Source organism: Poeciliopsis prolifica, unplaced genomic scaffold, assembly GCF_027474105.1.
Source record: "Poeciliopsis prolifica strain line A6 unplaced genomic scaffold, Auburn_PproV2 SCAFFOLD050, whole genome shotgun sequence".
NCBI lineage: Eukaryota > Metazoa > Chordata > Actinopteri > Cyprinodontiformes > Poeciliidae > Poeciliopsis > Poeciliopsis prolifica.
This window is the reverse complement of record NW_026562425.1, coordinates 71,579-94,175: the sequence shown is the minus strand read 5'-3', so window position 1 is coordinate 94,175 and position 22,597 is coordinate 71,579. Positions and strand designations below refer to the sequence as shown.

At 37.5% G+C, this 22,597-nt stretch overlaps 1 protein-coding gene across 1 annotated transcript in view; it reads right to left on the bottom strand.

The window, feature by feature from the left end:
- Positions 1-22,597, bottom strand: part of LOC129377983 (kin of IRRE-like protein 1) — a 92,026-nt gene that overhangs the window by 33,326 nt on the left and 36,103 nt on the right. The window contains exon 2 of the mRNA XM_055058204.1: positions 4,343-4,492. Within this exon, the coding sequence (XP_054914179.1) occupies positions 4,343-4,492 (150 nt within the window). The remainder of the gene's footprint in view (positions 1-4,342; positions 4,493-22,597) is intronic.

Genomic DNA, 22,597 nt, shown 5'->3' with positions numbered 1-22,597 from the left:
CACCTGTGCATTGATTATATGGGAATCTCTTCCAACTGAACACGTTTCATGTCTGTCTGCACAACTAAGTGCTGCTGTGCTGTTTAGCTGAATGATCAACACGCTTGTGGGGGAGCTGCAGGTTTGAATTTGCAGCACAATATATGCCGACACTTGTCCTAAACAGCCACATTTAGCCATGCTGGTCACGTTTCCCAAAAACCTCTTTTACCCAACGCACATCACGCACCTGCACCACTTCATTGGCTCATAATATATTCATTACACACTTAAATAAATTACAGACTTCCAATATGCTGGACATGCTGGTCAAGAGCATGACATAAACATAAATATCAGATGGGGGATGAAGGAATGGCAGCTGGGTCTGCAAAGTGGACAGGAGGCAGTGATGGCCGGCTGAAAAGCAAAGAAAAAGCAGACAAAGAGGACAACATGCTGATAAAGAATGGTCTTCATCAGGACAGTGTTGTGAAGAGCTACAAAGGGAGCATTAATGACCAACAGAGAGCAGGAGGAGAAACGGATGCGAGGAAGAGGAAGGAGACGCAACAGAGGGAATCTGGGAAAGTGACAACGAGGAGCAGAAACAGAAAAAAGATCTGCTGACCTTTACTGAACCTGCGAGGTAAAATGAGTTGAGCACCAGATCGCCGTCACATGTTAAATCATCACAGTGTGACTCTGCGCATGCCGAGCTGGAGTGTTTTCTTGATAAGAGGCTAAAGACGTCCTTCTGTAACTCTGAGGCTGCAGGTTTGCAGAATATAACAGTAAAATACTGTGCTAAAGAGACTTGTAACCAAGCCAAACAAATAAGCTCACAGCCAAAAACTGTTGGTAAAATTGATCAGATTTTCCTAATAATGGAAAACAATGACCAGTTATAATGGAAGCAGAGTAAATAGCAGAGCGTGGTTTCATTTGACAATATTTCAGTGAAGAGAGAAAGAAATTCTTTTTAGCTCTTTGCTACATGTTTTGTGCAAACAGTTATAGATTTAAAAATTGACTTAGACTGTTATTGTTTCATGCAGAAACACAGAGCTCAGCAGAGAAGCAACAAGGGGATTCAGTAGCAACAGGATCCCAGAAAGTTCCTTTATTTCATCCTTTTGAGCATTTCAACCTCTATCTGCCGTGGATTACGCAGGATTTGGAAATGTCGGCAGCTTGCTGGAAGATTTAGACACCTTAGAGTCATATTTATATTCTGGAACACATACCAAGAGCCTGTTCATGTAATTAGCAATTAAACCTCAGATAAACATGCTGATCACTAAGTAAAGTTAATAAAAACAGCCTGGCAATCAGATATGTCACCATCAGAAGTTTTGTTTTGCTACAGCAGAAAACTCTTATTGTATTGAGCAACAAATGTTCTTTTACTTCATCTCTCACTCACATATGATGCAATGTTCCCTCTGCTTATTAATAATTCATGGATCGATAAACTGATACGGTACACTAAATATATGACACTACACTGCAACACTAAGAACTTAAAGCCAAGTAGTTTTGCTGCCGGATTTAGTGAAAACAAGAACTATTTCATCAATATTTTGTTTCCTGAAAAGGTCAGAGTTCATGTCTTCAGCTTTTTCTTAAACCACATCTGTGATCTACACCCATCCTCCACCTAACCAAACCCTTTCCATTCAATCTTTGCAACAGAGATGTCCAAACTTTTTAACATTTCAGGTAAAATTGTTGACAAAAGAAAGAAAAACAAAGCTAAATGAAGAGTCAAGTCATTTTGATTTATTTTTATTTTACCTACAGTAAATTAAACATGCATAATAAGAAATGTATACTTTCCTAAATTTTGGGGGTGGGTTGTTTTTTTTCTTTCTGTATTTGGCCAAGTTTAACGAACGGGTCTGTCAGTTGTGCTTTTTGAGCAAAAGTTGTTAAATGTTTCTGACCTTATTTCAAATGAAATTGCAATTAAAGCAAAAAGTAAAGTAAAAATGCTTTTGTTTACCTGAAATTCTCAATTTGAAGAAGTTTTTAATTTGTCAGATACATTTTTCAACTTTATCACTGAAACTGTGATCGGGGACCACATGAATTAATTTCTAGTGTTATAAATGGCACTTTTAAGTAAAGCGTGATGAGGGCAGATAGTCAAAGGTGATCGTTGGGCTGTGAAGGGTGATGGTGCTTCATGTGAAGAGTTTTACATCTGAACATCGTACATGCACTTCTTTCTCAGATATCTTTCTGAGCTTACTTACGGACAGTGTGCGTTGTAGCCTGCCCTTTTTTTTGGCACTTTCCTGATCTCCACATGATTTGAAAAGTCATGTCAGCCAGAGCTACACTTCAGTGTCAGAGCCTTTACTGGCTCTGGGAGAATGTTATCCGGGCGCAGCACCTTGTCACTGAGGAGCTTCTTAACTTCCTCTGACGCTCTGCCTCTCCTGACAGAGGATGTGTTGGTGGGATTCAGGAGTTCCTCAGAGTTCTCTCTTCACTGCCAGAAGATATCTCTCTGAATCAGCAGTTTATCTCCCTTGGTGAATGGAGCCTGGGTCAAGACTTACTTTCCTTTCTTGAACTTCCTGACAGTTGAACAGAAAGCTACATTTTTACCACTTCAACTCCAGCTCTCTCCAGACACCAACGTTCATTTGCAACGTTAGGAAACTCCCAAACTATCCAGTAACAAGTAGATAACTGGTATTTTTAGTAGGCTGTGCTAAAGCACCGTGCAACAGTTTGACAGGTGTGAAAAAAGACTGCAAACAAAGAATGCTTTCCAATATCCAAGTGTTAATAATTCACCCGAGTTAACAAAACTGCATCAAGGAACGCAGAAAAAAATTTAAATAAAATCAACATTTGACTTTGATTTCAAAGATGGATCTTTCAGATAGATTTGCACATAGATTTTGAAGAAACATAGTTGCTGATCTATATTTAACCAGTCGTTTTATGTAACACCAGATAGTCTAAATGTATAACACAAAACAACACATTAATCTAACACTATCACTATCCAGTGATAGTGTTAGAAAAGCTGCAAAGCAGACCTAATTGATTTTTTGTCTGCATTCAGGTGGATGAAACTGAAAACAGTGATAGACGAGGAAGAAGTGATCTGTTCTGTTGCACCGTGGAAATGTCAAAAATGACTAACTGTTAGCCGCTAACAATGCTATTGGCATCTACTTCACCTTCCCATCAACTCCTGAGCACTAAAGGGTGATTTTATTGTGTTTTCATAAGTCTCAGCTGCAATTCATAATCTCTAGATGAGAATCAAACATATTGAACATTTTTACACTGAATGGGGATTTTCTAAAGCACAAATTGACACAAGAAAGGAGCATATTTAATCTTTATTTTGCATTAGCACTACTTTAGAGTTATAGAAGCGTAAACGGATGTATTGAGCCACTAAATGGTGTGAAATACCGACTCTATTAAAAAAAACAAACAAGGGATATTCTTAATTTTCCCCCAAGACATGTGATGTTTCATCATCATGTAGCCAGCGTTGATCAAAAAGAGAGACAAATTAATCCATTATTAAAAAAATAAGCACTCCAACTAATATATGATTCTTAAATCTTGACTTAAGACATATTCTTAATCACATTGCACTAAATAGTTAAATATATACAGATAAGCCATTGTTCTGTTGAGACCTTAGGCTCTTTTTGAGCTAATTTCCATTTTATAACTTAAAGTTTTGCCAAAAATGCATCTTGAATTAAAATATCTACATAACAGCAGATCCTCAGTCTAGTAAACCTTAGTGGCCAAAATCTTGTTTATGTAAATAACAGAGATAAGTTCTTTTACTTTTTTCTGACCTCTAACTCATTAATTTTTCATTTCTGATCCCTTTGATCAACAGAGAGCTGCTTCTCTGTGTGGAGAAGGTTTGACCCCATAACTCCGACTTCTTTCGGTTTCATGTGACGCTCTCCCTTCCTCTGAACTGAAGGGTATTCTTCTGTTTCACCCTCAATAAGCCGGTCCGGATGTGCGTGTCGGCTTAAAATGTAAATGCGAATGCGTGTCTGCTTTTATGAGCAGTGTGAGGGATTTTCTCTAATTCACCATGATATGCCAGACTCATTTTTGCCCAGATTGTCACTAGTGAGGATTTTTGAGCATTTAACTCTCTCCTGCATGCTACGCCAGTCACCTCCGCAAAAAAATAAACTTTTCTACCATAACACCTTTTTGCCAGGTTTCTTTTTGCCCTGACTGAACCGAAACTATATCTAAATCATTTCTCCTCTTTACTCCCCTTTGATCTTTGCAGCTGAATGAAGTGGGACCCTTTTTTCCCTCGTCCTTTTACACAGTTTCTTCCCCCTCCCTTTACCTCGAAGTCCTTCTCCGATGCCCAAGGCCAAGCCGTCCTTGGTCCACTGTACGATGCCCGTGTAGTTGAAGACCACGCAGGACAGCACCACTCGTTCTCCCAGCACCACTGACTGGTCGGCCGGCTCCTGGGAGAATCGCACACAGCACACTGCAAAAGAAGGACAAAGAAGGAAATCAATTTTAGGATCTGTTCATTGCGTCTTGGCCATGAGCTGCCATCCTTTATTATGCCGTATTGAGCGACACACAACCTCTCTAATCCTATTGACTCGTGTCTGTCTCTATGATGGCAGCTGGAGTAATTTGTTGTGTGCTTTTATGGAGTATATGGTGTATTTATAGTTTGATTTTAGTATTTGTTTTTATCACGAGGGCATTTCAACATGAATCCTGTCCGAGTGGAGTCCCTGTGTCTTGCAGAAGTATTTATTCTGCTTTAGATTTTCTACATTTTGTGATATCGCAACCACAAACTTTTGTGCTTTTTCTTGTGATATTATGAGTTGTGGAGAGGTTCAATGTAGAGCAGAAAAGTGTGTGCAAGTAAAAGAAGTACAAATTCTGTTGCTGGGAACTGTATGTCCACATGAAGACTATATTAGCCAAGGGGAAGGATAGACAGGGATTTAGAGATTTTACTTTATACAATCCTATTAATCATTTCAATATTTTGGCTGCGCTCAAAGCTCGGTTCCTTAAATTCCCATATTTGTCATTCCTCTGTGCCTTCTGCCGCTGCTTTGTCTCCTTCTTGCCCCCTTTCCAAGGTTTTCCTTGGACTTCTCTGAGGCTCAAATTTGTGTGTTGGACTGTGTGCATCTGTGCACGGATGTGTAAGCCAGCTCTTGTGCTGCAGGAACATCATTGCCGAGCTGTGATACAGCTTTTTTCATCACACAGTACAAAGGATTTTGCTTACATACACACATTTCCTGCAGCAAAATAAGCCTTTTGGCAATTGCTGCACCACTAAAAGACACAGATATAAAAACTACAACTGTAGCACTGGCAGCCATTAACACTCTCGCATAAAAAGAAAGTGTTAGGTGAAGAGGCAAGGCAGTGTTTTCAGCTGTTTGCATCATCAGGTAAAATTGTTTCATATTCCGGAGGAAAGTCTCGCAAGAAGCCACGTTAATTAAAGAGGAGAGAAAGAGAGAGAGTGGGGGCTGCCTCAGATTGCGAATGCACACGCACGTGAAAGGGCTCGTGCATGCACACTCAGGCACAAGCGGCGATCAATCACACCAAATGTATGCACTTGTGAACATTAACACACACACATCTCATCGACTCACTCCTGACAGAGAGAATACAGGCGTATCTATTCAGTCTTGCATGCACACACACACACAGGGTGCACCCCCCACCCACCCACTCACGTACTCACGCGCACTTCCACAGAGGCGGTGTTTGTCTTCCCATGGGCTATTCTGTTCTTGGATCATGGTTAAAACAATCCTATTAGCTAATTAAGGCAAAGAACTGGTTAATAAAGCAGGCCGTGGATCTAAGGGACGCATCTCTGTGGGATTCAACCACAAAGGTGCGCACAACAGAGAGATTTACTGATTTGTCAGGAGGATTACACATGTTGTGTTATTTGTGTGAATAGCTCCTTTACAGCAGGGGCTGGGATCTCCAGACTTCTCACAAGGAGGGCTTTGATGTTTCTTTATCTTTGCTTCTGATTTCAGAGGACAACTGCAGCGACTGCCTGCTGGTGTCTGTGTTTTCATTTAAAATTTAGGGAAAAATCTGGTTTAAAGCACTTCCTTGTTATTGGCTTCAGTTGAAATTAAGCTCATGAAAGAAAATTCAAAGAGTTTCCCTTGTGCATACATACTCTTATTCAAGATAACTTTTTATTGCAACATTAGAATAAAATATTTTATCTATTGATTAAATACTGAAATAATTCTAAATTCCTATTAGAAATTTCACATATTTGTTCTTCTGGGGAGCCATTGATATTACAACGCCCCAAAAAATGTGGATATAGGTTAAATAAATCCCATCAGCAACTCAAAATTGTAACATAGTATAATTATAGAGGTTAATGTACAGTTAAGCCCAATTTTTACTATAAACCCGGCAGATTTATGGTTGACGTCATTATTTAATTGGATCAATATGTTTCTTCTGAGTGAAAGTAATATTAACATGTTGGAGTGACGCAGTCCTTAAATCTGGCAAAGAATTTTGAGGAAGTTTAAGATTAGGGTCATGGGAAAGAGGCCTTCCAACCTCACTGCCAAAGATAAATTATAGAAGAACCAGTGGGTAAGACTTGATGCTGCAGTATTAAACATATTTTGCAGAGCTGTAGTGAAAGGTTACACTTAAAAAAACAACAACACCTAAACAATAGATGCATTTCTATTACAAATGTGTACAGAACTTTGTTTCTGTGCAAATATAGAAAAAAGACAATTTTGCAATTGCAGTGTTTCCAATAAATAAAAAAAATAAATTAAATCATGAAGGAATAACTTTGCTCATACAAGAATCCGTTGAAAATCATGTTGAACCGTAATACTTCCACCACTTCCTGTCAAGCCAACAATGTCTTCGTCTTCGTGTTCTGACTTGTATGATGCAAAACAAGTATTTTGATTTAACTAAATATATGAACGGCCATATGGCCAAAAAATAGGATTTTTATTTTTATTTTACTTTTTTACTTTTTTTACTGAACTAAAATCCCAAATTCACTGAAAAGCAAATCGCATGCTTAGAGTTACTGTTCCTCAGGAACTGGTCCTCTCTGTTTTGACAGATGTGAAATTTGACTTTAGGGGTTTCGGTTCATTTAAAATTGATCCTTTCATTCTCATTGTTGGCTTGATGTTACAACATAGACCCAATGTTTAACAATGAGGAAAAGTTTCTTTTATTTTCTGGAGGCCCTTCCAGACCTGCCACACACAGTGTTTTGTTCCTGATGGTGTCACAAACATTAACATACGAAATAGACCTCATTACCCTTACAGGACCGAATCCATACAGCCTTTGTGACCTTCTGTACTGTCACACACCTTCTGTTGGGGCGATTTTTGTTAACCCAAGAGTTTAGGGGTTGATAACAGTTTTAAGTTTCTTTCAGACGTACACAGTCTGTCAGTCAGAGCTTCAGTAGAGTCTCAACTTTTCCATAACTTTCCAGAGTTCTTTGTTCTCTCAGCACCATTTATAAATACAATTGTTCACAATCATTTTAAGGCAGATATTTATCCATTGGGTTGGATTCAAATATGGAACCTGGAAAAATCCCAAAATGGAAGGAGGAAAAGAAAAAAAATATGGATAAAAGGGAAATAAGTTTTTGAAAAGAAGAGTTTCCTAATTTTTTGTTTCTTTTCTTCTTTCCTCGCTTATTGAGAACACGGAGATGAATGAATATAATTCCAAGATTTTGAAAGCTGTCAAAAATTTGCTCGACTGAGGCTCTGGGCAAAGCTAAAAGTCTAAATATAAACCCTTAAACATTGTGTTGTGAAGAGATGTGTTTTGATAGATGTCACTTCTTTGAGCATTTCCCTTGCAGATATACTTTTGAGAACCACAAATCCATAGTGTATTTATTTCTCAGCAAGAAAAACCACAAATAATGAAATCTATGTCAAATATTGATACATTTTATCTCATTGTTCTTGAAAAAAAAATCCAAGACAAACATAATAGATGAGACAAAACAATGAAAAGTAAAGCTGTTCCCCTTGGAGGAGGAGAAGAAGAAGAAGAAGCTGCTGGGAAGTGATATCCTGCTGACATGAGTGATTTACATGTGGGTCATGTTCTGCATGATTTATGCAAAATTAACAGCTATTACAAGCACAGTCTTTCTTCTGCGTGTAGAACTCTGCTCTCAACAACAAGTTTTCTCCTGGGATACACCTCTGTGAGTTTACAGTTTCTCTCAGCGAGAGAAGAGAAATAATAAAAAAAAAAAAAGTAGGAGAGGTGGGAACATTTTTCTGTTATTGTGTCGTGATATTTAATGGTAAATGTGTGTGCGGGAGTATTTTCGTGTGCATTTTTTGTGAATGTGGGCATGTCGTGTGTGGCCTGTCAGCCTGAAGCGGCTACTCAGTTTGCAGAGGAGAAAGCCACACTGACAGAGAACAGAGATGTAATTAACCCTACGGGAAACCCACCCTGCTTCCCCCCTCCCAAATACACACACCCCCTAATATCTTCTCCTCTTCATCTTCTCTTGTTTCAGACTACTCTCTTCTTCTTGCTGCTTAGTCTTTGTTACGTCGTAGATTTACGGTCAACAGCAAAACATGTTCACTGCTTAAAATCATGTACAATTTGTTACATTACAACCACAAGCTTAAGTGTATTTTATTGGGAGTTTATGCATCTGGCTTTTACAAAATAGCATATTTAAACATTACTCTGTATATTTCTTTTGCTACTTTTGAATGTCGTTTTGCTAAAATTTGCATGATTTAACCCAGCCGTCGTTTCGTGTTTCTTTACTTCTCCAGATCCGTTTCACCCCAGCTGTCTCTTTTAGCCTCATCTTTTCCATCGTTTCCATCTCAGCATCATCACCCTGGGGGATGATGTTCTCCTCCTCTCTCACTCTCATCACATAATGACCCATTGGTACAATAGATGAAGCGTCACAATAAAAACCAGGGATGCCTAATCATATTATCCTCCATAATCACTTTTATTCATTTTGGTCTTTTTTCTCCTCAGGCAAAGCTCTCAAACCATTCAAATTACTTAAGAAGAAAGTATATGTATAATAGTAAAATCTTAGTACAACATTAAATATGAGGCATAGCATTAATATTCAGATGGAGGAGCTGTACTAAAATCTTTGATGAAATCCAAGAATTAAAGCTTAGAGACATTTAAGAACAAATGACTCATTTTTGTAAAACCAACAAATTCTGTCAAACCAGGCCTATTAATTCAAACTTAATTAGTAAGTATAGTCCAGCTGGGTAACATAAAATCACTGGATAATAGAAACTATGAGTTGAACAAAGCTAGTAGGCCAAACCAAATGAAGAGAAATCTACAGCAAACTGGTATATTTTAAAATGTTTTTTTGTCACTTAATGTTAAGCATTTATTGACATCTTAAGCCTATTAAGTAAATGTTTGGTAAAAGCTAACTGTGTTGTGTCATTCTCAGATCCAAGCAGTGACAACTTTGCCCACTAAATGTATGAAAGTTACAAGAATTGTAATTCTGTGTTCAAGGCTTTCCTTAGACATTGTCTTCTTTTAAATAATCAGTTATTAATTTCGTTTTTTTTCTCGGCCTTGGACATTTTTACGTTTGTATTAAGGAAACAACAATACAACTGTATTGTTGTTTCCTTAGTGCCAAGACAAACTAGCATTTGTAGTATGCAAATTACACTCTGAACCTAAGAGTTGATGAAAGAGATATCAAGGTCTTTTCTGAATTGAGTCTGCTTTGATATCAGTGTATTTTCCTTCCACTTTAATTTGTGGGGAATCAATGGAAGAGACAAAAGGTTGTTAATTGCAAAATGTAGTCACTCACATGACTTCACACAAAAAGCCAATGCATGACTTTGCATTTGGATTTAATATGATTGGAGCTACAACAGCTTCAACTTTTCTGCAAAGATTTTAGGGTTTTGATTTGAGTTTATGGGAATTTGTTATTAGATGTGCCTTTGTGGGTCAGACGCTGATATTGGGTGAAAAGGCTTAGTATGCAGTTTCCTCTCTATTTCAAATAAGTTTCATTGAGTCAAACTTCCTCCTTTATGTATTTGTAGACCTTTTTTTGTGTAACGGTGTGAAGTCACACTGAAACAAAGAAATTATCCCAAAAATGTAGGCAGGTTAAAACTTTCTAAAACATTTAATTATGAAACTAAGGCTCCTTCTGCAAAAAACAGACAAATGCTATTATCAAGGTGCTAACCCAGACATTTCATGACTATTTTTAAGTTAATCTGACAAAATTTTGATGTCTGTAGCCATTGATTTTGCAGAAAACTGTGCACTATATTCCTCATCTTATGTTGTCCTTGCTCTGAGTTTACATTCACAATTGTGGACTCCCTTATTCAGCACTTCTGTATGACAATGCAGTACGCCATGATTGACTATGGATTGCTTAGCAGTAGCAGTGAAAGGCCACATGCTAACATTCTAGCCATCAGTCATCAGAACTACATTCAGACAAAACTTCCTTATCATCTTCAAATTTGGTAACATTCTAGTAAGTAAAGTTTAACCTCCTGAGACTGCATTTGGTAATTTACTGGCAAGCGAGTGACTGAGGTTATGTAACATCGATAGGCTGTGTCACGATGAACAGCTGAGGGATCACAGGGTACAAGAAAACTGTCTTGTTTGTCATTTTCCTGCTAAACCTTTGCCTGATCTTTGAAACAGCATCTGCCAACTTCTTTCAAAATAACAGCTACCATGGATATTGTGATTTCTGCAACTGTTTTTTGATCTGGTACTTCATTGAACAGTCAATGAAGAGCTGGCTAAATTCAAATAATACGGTTTTTGGACCAACCATTTCATCTCCCTTTGGAAATGTAATGCCAGTTTTTAACAAAATCCCTCAAAGCCATGTTTTCTCTTATTGATGGTCACTATTTTGCAAGGATTTTAACATCAGCTCAGATGTGACATTTTGCATGTGACTATATGTATTGTAGTGAGATCACAGCTCAGAAAAATACAGTGACATCAATCAGATATTTGCTATATTCATAAAAAGATTTGATTGGACTAGAATAGGACGTTGCATTTCATGCAAATCGAATCCAAAGCTCTCGTCGCTTCTGGAACTCAAGACACTCCAGTCATGACTGATTATGCCTTATGGGTTGTCTCTATCCCAATATGCCACTTGTCTCTCCTTTGTGAACGCTGAGGTGTTAGTTTTCAGGTGAATGTCTGTTTTACAAGCACTTCGCACATTTTCAGTAAAATCAAGGTTGTGAGAGGAAAAGTGACAAATAAAGCAGCAAAGTGCAGCTCTCAGAATTTCTTTCCTTTGCTAATTGCGGTTAAGGAGAAACACCATTGGTAACTCTCTTATTAAGCAAAACCTTTAATGCAATGACTCTGCTGGAAGTCAAGTTTAATTATGTTGATATGTAAAGTAACATAATTGCGAGGAGTTAAAGTACTCTCTCCTATCCTCTTATTAGACAAGGGAATGCAATATCTGTTTCCTCACAGTACAACTTCAATATGGCCGCCTGCGGCTGAACAGAACTTCTTGAAAGCGAAGCAACGTTATGTCAAAATGAGCAGTCGGCTTGTAATATTTGTAACCCCAAACTGCAGCCATTTGAACCCTGGAGCGTTAATTCTTTGAATACCCACCCCAAACGCCGCGGCGTTGACCCTTTCCTTGTATTCATGGTGCAGCTCTGCCTCTGGGCTGCAACGCGTTCCCATTTCAACCATCATTCTCAGGCAGGAGAGGGCATGCCATCTCCATGTGGGCTCATAAGAACATTGTCTGTGTTTACACGCATGCCTGCATGCATATCTGCTGCTCTTTGTGCTCGGTATGCCAAGTGAATATTTTTACTGTTTTGAAAATGGCAGCAAAGGGCAAAACTTGCAGAGGAGCAACAATAGGTGTTCCTCTGAGCTCGATGGAATTATTATGCAAAAATTTCAAAGAAAAATGTCAACTTTGTGAACTTTGTGATTTACGGTAGCACTTAAGGAACTGAATTCAGATAAGGCAAAAGCAAAAAAAGCACATGTCTTTAACTACTCTTCTTGTTGACATTTGTCTTTTTGTTATGTATTTTTTTAAATTAAAGAGTGGGTTACATTTTAAAACTGCCAACAACTTCTAAATTCATTGATTAGCTGATTTCTAAGACCCAGGTTTTGTAAAAACAGCGACACTAATTCTTTTAGTTTTCCAATCGTTGAGTTTTCATTAAGCATTTAAATTAGGAACCCAAAACAAAATTATTTAAAATTATTTTACACTTTCTTTAGCACTTTATGTCATGGTATATAAGTGTGATTATCAGTGTTAGCGTCACTGAATAGCCAAAAGTTTCCAACATGCTGGTTAGGAAAACCCCGGGTTTTTTAGATGACATTCATATATTTGCAATTTCTATAACATTTTCCCTCTTTAAATGGTTTAGTCTTTCCTCAGAAATTATGATAAAATCATATTTTAATAATAATTGTTTATTAAGTTGTTTTTCTGGGACTGAAATTAATCAAATATTCAGATTAATTGTCTTATTCAGTACACAATTACGGGAATAAAACTGTTATTCAAAAATCTGAAAACTGCCAGGACAGGGTTGAAGAAAACATGATTTCAGATACATACATATTTCTTCCCTCTAAAGTAACGCTCAGTGAATGTGTTTATCACTTTGATGCCTGTTCTTACTTATTCTTTAAACTGACAAAGATAAGCCAAATTAAGAGGCTTTATAAAAATAATATAAAAAATTGAAATAAACATCTATCTGAAGCTTGCTAATGGAAGTTGTTTCCTAACTACCACCATCCCCAATTTTATTTTCTGAGTCCGAATGTCCCCTGATGCATCAGAGGAAAATGCCAAAAACAAAGGAGTGTCATGAGAGAATGCCACAGAATGACAGCCGAGACAGGAGAGATGAATTATTGAAGTGAAATCAGACGTATACGTGCAAGGAAAGTTCAAAAGCATGTTTCTGTCATGACTTTTTTTGGCTGTACTCATCCTGTTTAAATAGAGATATTTGAAATTCATTCTGAAACACTTAAAATCAAACTTTTGTCCACGTCACAAAGCCAAGTGTCACTCCAAGTCCTTCAATTGCAGAGGTCAGCATCCAACAACCAATAACTGGATCTTTCCTGCAGTGCAAAGTTCACTTCTGCCTGTTTATTTGATGTTTTGGAAACATAATTCATGCAACATTTATGCCTCCAAAGCACCCGGCATTTATCTGACAGAGACGTACAGGAGATCAGACAGAGAGAGATGGAGTTGGACTGAGTGGGGTTGACACAGAGGGACATGCACAAAGACTGTCGCTGAGTGTCCCACTTCGCTTGGTGTTTGTTGTAAACAGAAGCTCCATGATTTCCCAGCATCCCCTCGCCGCCAAGCACGGCTTTTATTTCCTCTCACAAACACTTCCAGAAGCACAGAGGAGCAGCGTTATGTCGACCGCAGAGCAAACCAGGAAGCTATTGGAAGACTCTCTCTCTCTCCATTACTCTCTCTCTTGCTCTTTTTCTCCTCCTCTCTCTCTTTCTTACACACACACACACACAGACAGCAGGGAAAGTCAGCAACATTTATATGCAGGAACTAAGTAGCACACAGACTGTTAAAAGTTATGCACAAAGGATTTGAAAGCATATGCACAGAGATGTACGCACATACATCAAAACTTCAGTAGTCACAATTTACCAAACTGCAGTGCAACACAAAAGCAATTTCTTTAAAATATTTGTCCACACATGCACACGTAAACAACTGCACTTTGAAAACCACACTATGGATACATGATAGCTCTTTTTTCCAGCTCTTTGTGATGAGACAAAACCACTTTTATTAACAGATTAACCTGAAACAGAGTTTTTTCTCCGCCATTAGCACATTTAGCAACGCATACACAACCCTCATTGACAGCGCAGAGACGCTTCTCCGGGTCTAATTTGTTGTCTATGACCAGGATGAGAGGGAGGAGTTGGAGGAGATCGATCTTTTCAGATCATCTATCTCACAATAAACTGTCACAGCTTATTGACAGCTTTAACAAATATGTAAAAAAAGATAATTTTCTTAATGCAGCCAAGTTATTTACTGCAGCTTTATGAAGAGAAACATATCCCAATTGAAAACAGCAATTTCAGATCTAGTCCAAATCAGTTCAGTTTATTTTAATGCAACATAATTATAGTCATGCTCAGGATTTATGATGTTAATCACGGAAAGAAGTGATTACGATGAAACGCTGACAAGTTTTGTACATATTTCACATTATTTTTATACTTGGATATAAATAAGCGACATCATTTGGAAAAAAAAAGTGACTCTAGCGTGATCCGTGTGATGGCAGCACTCTTTATTTATTTACTTATTTATATTTTTGGTGAACTGATTTCTGAATTTTCTCTCTCAGTCTCAAGAATACGAATCCACCCACGTACAAGCACACACACACACACACACACACACACACACACACACACACACACACACACACACACACACACACACACACACACACACACACACACACACCACACCACACACACACACACCCACACACCACACACACACACACACACACACACACACCCACACACACACACACACACCACACACACACACACACACCCACACATGCACACACACACGCATACACACACACACACACACACACACACACACACACACACACACACACACACACACACACACACACACACACAGTGAATCGCGGATGCATAAAGAATGATGTCAAAGTTGAGCTTATTCAGTTCAGTTGAAGAAAGTTTGGTCTAATCATAACTGTGCTGCAACCAACCTAATTATACCGCTGTGTATTTCAAACAGCCGGATTGTGTTTCTTTGACTGTTTTTCCTGAAAGTGGGATAAATAAACACACATTTCTCTAAAAACACATAAGAATCACACTGAGTCACTGCCAGCAACTCCTGCCCTGTCTTCCTTTCTGTTTTCCCTAAAGCTCCCTCTGAGTCTCTCTAATTGACTTCTGCTTTCTTACATTTCATTTCATCTCTTATTTCAGTTTTATTTTCCCCTTCCTTTATGACCTACTCCCCCCCATCCCTGTCTTCAATTATTTATCCATCTCTCTTTCTCTCTGATTTCTTTCCATCTGGTTGTGGTGATGTTTAATTCACCTCTTCATTTGGAGGAGGGGGTGGCTGCTGCTGCGTGCTGTTAATTGGTTTTTAAGAGCAGTAAGTGCACGCGCACAAATCTGCATAAACACTTGCATCAGAATACACACACAAACACACACAACCCTCCCTGCATGGTTAGAGCACACTGTACATGCCTACTTGCGTTAACATCACCAAATGAGCACATATTGAAAAAAAAGAGCATGAGGAGAGGAGGGCAATTCTCTACGTGTGTAAGTATTTTTTTCTGCAAGGATATTGACATTATACTTGTGTGTTTGCATGTGTGTGCTTGGTGCCCTTAAAAGTGACTGAAAGGGCAAGTCAGTTATGATTCTTCTTGATAATACTAAGAATAAAATGGGGAAAAAATACTAGAAATGAATAAATCAGACTTTTTTCTGGCTAATAGCAATTGTTGTTTTTCTTTGCAAGCTGACTAGTTAGCTCCAATTTTTAATTTAAAGATTATCACACATAAAATAAGATGTGTGAAAAAAACATGTTTTGTTTTTCACCGATGAAGAGAAAGTTCGCTGCTCTCTTGCCGAATCACTGGTATTCCTCTTACTAAGATGAGTGTGTGGGTTTTGGCATTTCTAGTTTAATAAGAACTAATTGAGGGAATTTCAGAAATGTGAGGAAAAAAAGATTAAAACACTTTAACAGATAAAATGTACTTTCAAGAAACTCATTAAACCCAGAAACAGGCCAATGAGAAAAAGCACTTTATAAAAACCGAAAGAAATATTACTGCCTACAAGCTGTAATATGGCAGAGGGGACAAAAAGTCAAAAAATATCAATTTGAACTCAAACGTGGGAAAGTTGAACATTTCTCTACTCAAAATTCAATATGGCTGCCATGAGCTTAGAACATACCTACACCTTTATGTCTAAAACTTATAATATTTTGCACAAAATGCAAGGTCAATAAAGGTGAATACCTTTGCGTGTATAACACTTGAAATAACAGTTAGTGTTTCACTGTGCACAGTAATTAGCACATCCGAATGTTTACCAAGTTGTACCTGGAACAAGTTGGGGTAGGATAATGTAAAAGGCAGAATAATAAAGACAAACAGAGGATGAATAACCACACAGTTTGTTGTTCTAAATTTATCACAACATACAGCTAGTATGCTTAAATATCACACAAGATCCCTCGCCCAATGCTATCTCATTTATTGCTAATAATTATCAATGGATACACTCCTACTGTAGAAGTAGTTTTAATAATCATATCTTTATATCTTTTGGGTCTACTCTAACCATTTTTTGTATTAACATCTGAGATATTTTCTCCTGTAATTGAAAAGATTTTCTTTTCTGCCAAAATACATTTTTTTTCCAGACATTTGACAAGAAATAGATGATCTAATAAGTCATATCAGTAAAAGGAACATTTCTTATGTGTCTGTGATTCTGCTCCTGAATAATAACCAACTGTTCAAAGCAGAACCGTTTCTTTAATGACATTTTTCTCCAAGTAATCTTGCTGCTGGATGTAGAACCTTGTCAGACAAATTTTTACCAATGGAGTTCCTCCAAAAAGCTGCAATGTCTTCACCAGCATCTTTGCTTAGACGTATCAAGTTTAGCAATTCTCCAGCTAATTAGAAGGTGATTATACATGATATCTTCTATGTTTTTATTCATAAAACTGTATGCCACAAAAGTAACACAGAACGTAGCAAAATATAGATAATAGCAAACATTGAGACCAGATTAAATATCCCAGTCAACAGATTGCAGCATCTCAATGTAAATACTTTCTCATGTCTAAATCTTTCCCATTTTGTCTGATATTTTCTCAAGCGAACAGAGTAATCAGGAAACTGTTTGTACAGTAGGATCTCTCTTCATTAATGCAAAGCGTGTCTTCTGGATGTGTGCGGAAAGAAAACAGCAACACAATTTACACAACAGTGATTTTCAGATGAGGTTTGTCACTATTTTTTTTATATTTCACATGTTTGCGACAACTGTCTTGTTTTGACATGATTCCCTTAAACTGACTAATGGATTGCTGGAGCAAATTTAACAGAAGATGAGCTTTGTGTTTGTCGTTAATGGGAATTTGTCAAATATGCATTTACTGCTCATAAACAAGTGAATGACTCTGAGTATGAGTGTGCGTTTTGTGTATTTCCAGACTACATTGTTAGTCACATCCTCTGTCTCCAACCTGGACGGCAGATCAGAGCAATGGAATCAAGTCAGGAGTAGATTAGTCATTATCCAAATAACGACCTCACTAAGGCAATGGCTGTGTGATTTCCTCTTCAATAAGAATTGGTGATGTGAGCTCCACTGAGGCACAGAGGAGATGGGATTCTGCTGTGAAGTGAATCGTTGAAGGGAGAAATAACCTCGTTGTAGCTTCTGACGCCAGGACAGAAAAAAAAAAAACTCAGCAGCAAATGAGGAATACTTTAGTACTAATGATAATAGAAAATGGGAGAAAATGGAGTGTGCTCTGCCACACAGATGTTCGTCTTGCTTAATCTAATGGTTAATAAGTTGCAGTGAATTTTCATGGACTTACTGCAGTAACACTGCAGTAAGAAGTACTGGGCTGTTTTCCAGAAACTAAAAAAAAAAGTCAAACGTAAATGTCAAGTTTTCGAAGTTTTATGCACACTCAAGCTAAAAAAGAAAGGTCTGCAGGTTAAGAATTGCATTGCAAGATGTTCTGTGTTCACCGCGACCTCTCTGTGAAAAACATAGCATGCTTATTCCCAGTTTAACGCTTCAGGGATTCTGGACGCCATTACTTTGTGAAGAATGAATCAGCTCATCTACTCACTTTTTATTACCATTAACACCAACATAATAACTGGTGATATAAATATTTGTCCACTATTCATGGAAGAGCTATTACAATTAACAGGATATATTTAAAAAAAAACCTTTATTGTTATTTAGGTTATCTAAAATCAGTCTTAATGTTTGAGCTCAAAGTCCACACAAAAGAAACATCTAGATTTTTTCATGTTTTTTTGTGTCAGGAAAACAAGCTGCTTCAAAAACCTCCAAATTATGAATTCACAATCGGATATTGGATGCCTTTGGCAGTAGAGAAGCTGGCCAATGTTAAGTTTCTGGAGTGCTGAGGTCTTCAAATGCTACTAACGTCATGAATTATGGTGAAAAGTCAAGTCTGTAACCAGGAGGATAGTCAGTTTAAATGAGGTCTATCAGTTTTGATGCAAGGAGTGGTAAAATATCAAACTAGAATTATGCAAGGACCTTCCTCAAGGTGCTTTCTACAATAATCTTATCCATGTCTTACAGTTGAGTTTGTAAGCATAATTACGAGCCTGTTTGGTATACAAGACCCCCAGAAAAATCAAATTAATACATTCAAACTGTTGAAATTGAAATTGTATGTTGTATAAGCAGTTTGCTATGATGAAAAAGAAGGTAAAATAAATAATTAAAACCCCCAACTTACTGACGTTCATGCAGATGATAAGTGAATGTAAACTTCTGGCTGCAAGTATTTGTCTGAGTCAAAAAGATTAAACATGTTTAAACTTCACTCCTGATGAGCAAACAAATATTTTATATGTGACTTTTCCTCCCTTTCCATTTCAAATATTCCCTTCCACAGAGACCGCCTGACATTTTTCCTGCAGTTCCTACGCTTCCTAATGCATATGTATAACACAGCTGCATTGAGAGAGTGTGAAAGCTTGCCAAAGCTTTGCGTTGGAGACCCTTTTTTTTGTCAAAACTTCACAGCCCAGAACCATTCAACATTCATCACTTTCTTTCTCTGATGTAACTGCAAGATACCTCAGCAACTATAGGCTTTGAAGATCTGCTTTTGGTACTGCAAAGAAAGTAAAATATATATATTTTAAAATCCTTTCAGGTCTTCATGTGCTAATTTGGATGTTTTCAGTTTAAAGTTTCACATTTGAGATGCAGAGTTTTAGTTGGAGAAAGCTCCATATTCCCAGCCTTCGACTAAGCTGAAGAACATTTTACTCAGGCAGCGTAGAGCTTCTTAAAAAAATTTAATTTGTATGTTAAAGGCAAAAATCCAAATACTTTTTTTCTATTCATTTGTATAAGAACATATTTGTGGTATTCTGTTTAACTGCTTCATTTAAAATGTGGTCTATAAAAGTGTCAAGGAAAGCGGCACTGCTTTCCTCGCAATAATGAGGGCGAGCTCCTTCTCTATTTAGAAAAAAACTTCTTTCTAGTTGTGTAAACTGTTGCCATGGTGTAGTTATTGATGCCGATAATAGAAAAAAAAAGTTCTGACAGTCTACTTATCCTTAAGAGTAAGAAATAGCACAGCTGCAGCCCCCAAAAGCAAAAAAAAAAAAAAAAAAAAAAGATGACATTTTATTCTATGTTGTTGAAATCTGAGTTTTGAGTAGGTGACACATTTCTTTTCTTTCAGAAGGTAGAGCTTGTGGTGACAGTCTGCAGCAAGATGCTGACACCCACCAGTACTTTCCTTGTTTAGGTTTGAAAATGCTGCTAATGTTGAAGAGGACATAGCAGCAATTAGAGCTTCAGTAAAGCTGAGGAGAGACACGCAAGCAGCAATCACCATTGTGGTTTAAAACCCTTCACATTAAGTATCTTTGCACACAGCTTTCTGCATATGCCTTAAGAAAGCTTTTGTATTCAACAACGAAGATTAAAAACTTGCAACTCCAATGAGTCATTTATTCTCAACAATACAAGGAAAATTGTCAGTCAGTCTGTGCAGAAAATCTGTTCACCACCTACTTAAAGTTACAATAAGTGTAACAAGCAAATAAGTCATACTGAACTTTACGACGGCTTTTCAGAGTCGTGATGTAACATGAAGACAGCACACAATGTCACATAGTGTGAACAAAACAAGCATTTACTAAAAATTTTGGGAAAACATATTCTTTAATTTTTTTGTGACAAAATCTCATTTCCGGGTTGAGGGTGGAATTGTTCAGTTCTAGTTCGTTGTTACGATTTTAGCCACAAATGAGCTAATTTGAGCTCATAGTTAATTTACCCAACTGTGAAAGAGAGCTTTAGTTTTTCACTCACAGGAAGCCATGAAGGCAATTAGCATTTCTGCATTCCAAGAGGCTAACACTTAGCCAGCTGCCAGCTATTTGCTGGAGGTAAAAGTTGAAGGATTCCTGTTCTTTTTTTTTTTTGCCTCATGGTGCCTACGCCCTATTTTCTGTTTTTCTTTCTAACCAAAATGCTGCCAAATAAACATAAAAATGTGATGGATTCTGTAATTTCTATGTAACTAAGTGTTGTCAGTCAGGCATAAAAGCAGTTTGTGAGCAGATTCTGTCAAACCAACAGAGCTACTTACTTGAAAATAAAAGGGCTTAAAATATAACTTTTCTACACAGGACACCTAATACTCGCTTCAGCTTCAATTCACCAGAAGTCACACATTGACAGTGATTGAATAGCATTTTTCAATAAACTTCAACTAAAAATATTCTTACTTACAGCCATCTTTTGTTGAAGCAGTAATCAAATGTCCCTATAATGCTCCAGAAAGTCTTCCCACATCATCAATCTCACAATAACAAGAGTTTATTGGCTCTCTGTGTTATTTAAGAAACGTTCCTAATTAATTTCTTGGTCATATTTTAGGCCAACCAATATTTTTGGTCTAAAATATGTTCACTGTCTGCCTGGCCAGACAGTGAAATCCAATGAATCACTGCCGTCATCAGGAAAACAGCTTTCTTCAATAATAGAGAGAAATATGTCTCCCATAAACTGGCATCAGGTTGTTTTTTTTCTTCAACCAAAAAATATCCACCACAATAAATCCACTCTTGTGACTCCAACACTGTCATACTTCTACATAGTTTTACCTTTAAGTTTCAGAGCACTCGTAATATTGTGCTTATGAAACAGGATGTTTCAGCTTAGAAACATATTTTCTATACTATAAATACATTTCTAGGGAAACCGTGCCATGCCACACTTAGCCCAAAAAATTGTACAATTTACATTCATAGGAAAAAAAAGTCCACATTAGTCAGCCGGGAGGTGTTAAAGTGTTGAGAGTGTTCAACAGGAGCTTCACACTGACACCGACAAAACCTGAGGCCCTCTTCAGATGTGGCGTTAACATGCCTCCTGGCTGCTTCGGGTCGCGAGCGGACAGTTTTCAGCGCATGTGTTCCCACCTGGCAGTGAAATCTGTCCTGACTTATCAGATCTCACTCCAAACGCAAAGCTGAGCAGCAAACGGCCCCATCAGCACGTCTGCTGCAATAAAAGTACAAACACTGTTAATCATCCGAGGCATGTCATTAGTTTTATTTTAGCAGTTAAGATCAATTTGATGGAAGTGAAGGAGTGTTTTACCTTCGAGAACTCAATGTCAGTGCAACCAGTAAGATGTCAACAGAGTTAATACCAGATTGGTTTAAATATCTTCAAGTAGGAGCTGTTCTGAAGTTGGTAATAAAGTACAAACAGTTTGGACTTTTTTTAAACAGCAGTTTAATTGCTTAAAATCAACCATGAATTAAACTTGATTACAACATTACTGTGAGAAGTTTTTTTTTTTGCTTGTGTTTGCCATCAGTTGGAAGAAAGTTGGGTAAGACCTCAGCTGCCTACGTGAGTTAAAGTGTCACAAAAAAAACCCTTAACACCCGTATGAAGGTACTGCTTATCACCTACCATTTCAAAGGCATCAGATGTGCAGCTAAGTAAAAGGAAATCTCTCCAGTGTCGCCTTCTTACATCCCTTCACCAACACGTCTGAATCAAAGTGCTGAATTCCCTCATCAGCATGTCATTCAGCTCTGCAGAGGCCTGGTAACGAGCCACTGGAGAAAGGATGCATCTAAATGTTGAAGGATACAGGAGCTGGACTAATACTCCTGGTGGTGAACCAAACAGAGAATACTACATATAAGAATACGGCATGGACACTAATGTATGCATCTGCGAATGTTGTGCTCAACCAAAGAAAAAAAAAAAAAAAAATCCACATACATTTTATATTTTTTGAAAAGCCCAGCATAAGTTGAGAGCCACTTTGAAAGCCCTTCTATTTCCTCCTGCTTGGAGATGAATGATGTTTTGTTTTAAGGTTGTAAATAAATAATTCACTCTTAATAATGCAAGCTACAGCTTCTTTGAATCGTTGATGTTTGTTTTTCAGTTCCTTGAAGAAGTCAAGAATCCAGCTCTGAGATTATTGACAGGAGACTTAAACAAACTGCTTTCTGCTCTCTTTTTACAAAACTTCAAGTAAAAGGCTACACTGGATTTTTAAAAGAAATAGCTATTTGGTCTGTCTTTTTTTTTTCTTCAAATTTTTGATTTATCAAGACAAATATATATATATTTTACTTAAGATAGTGATAAG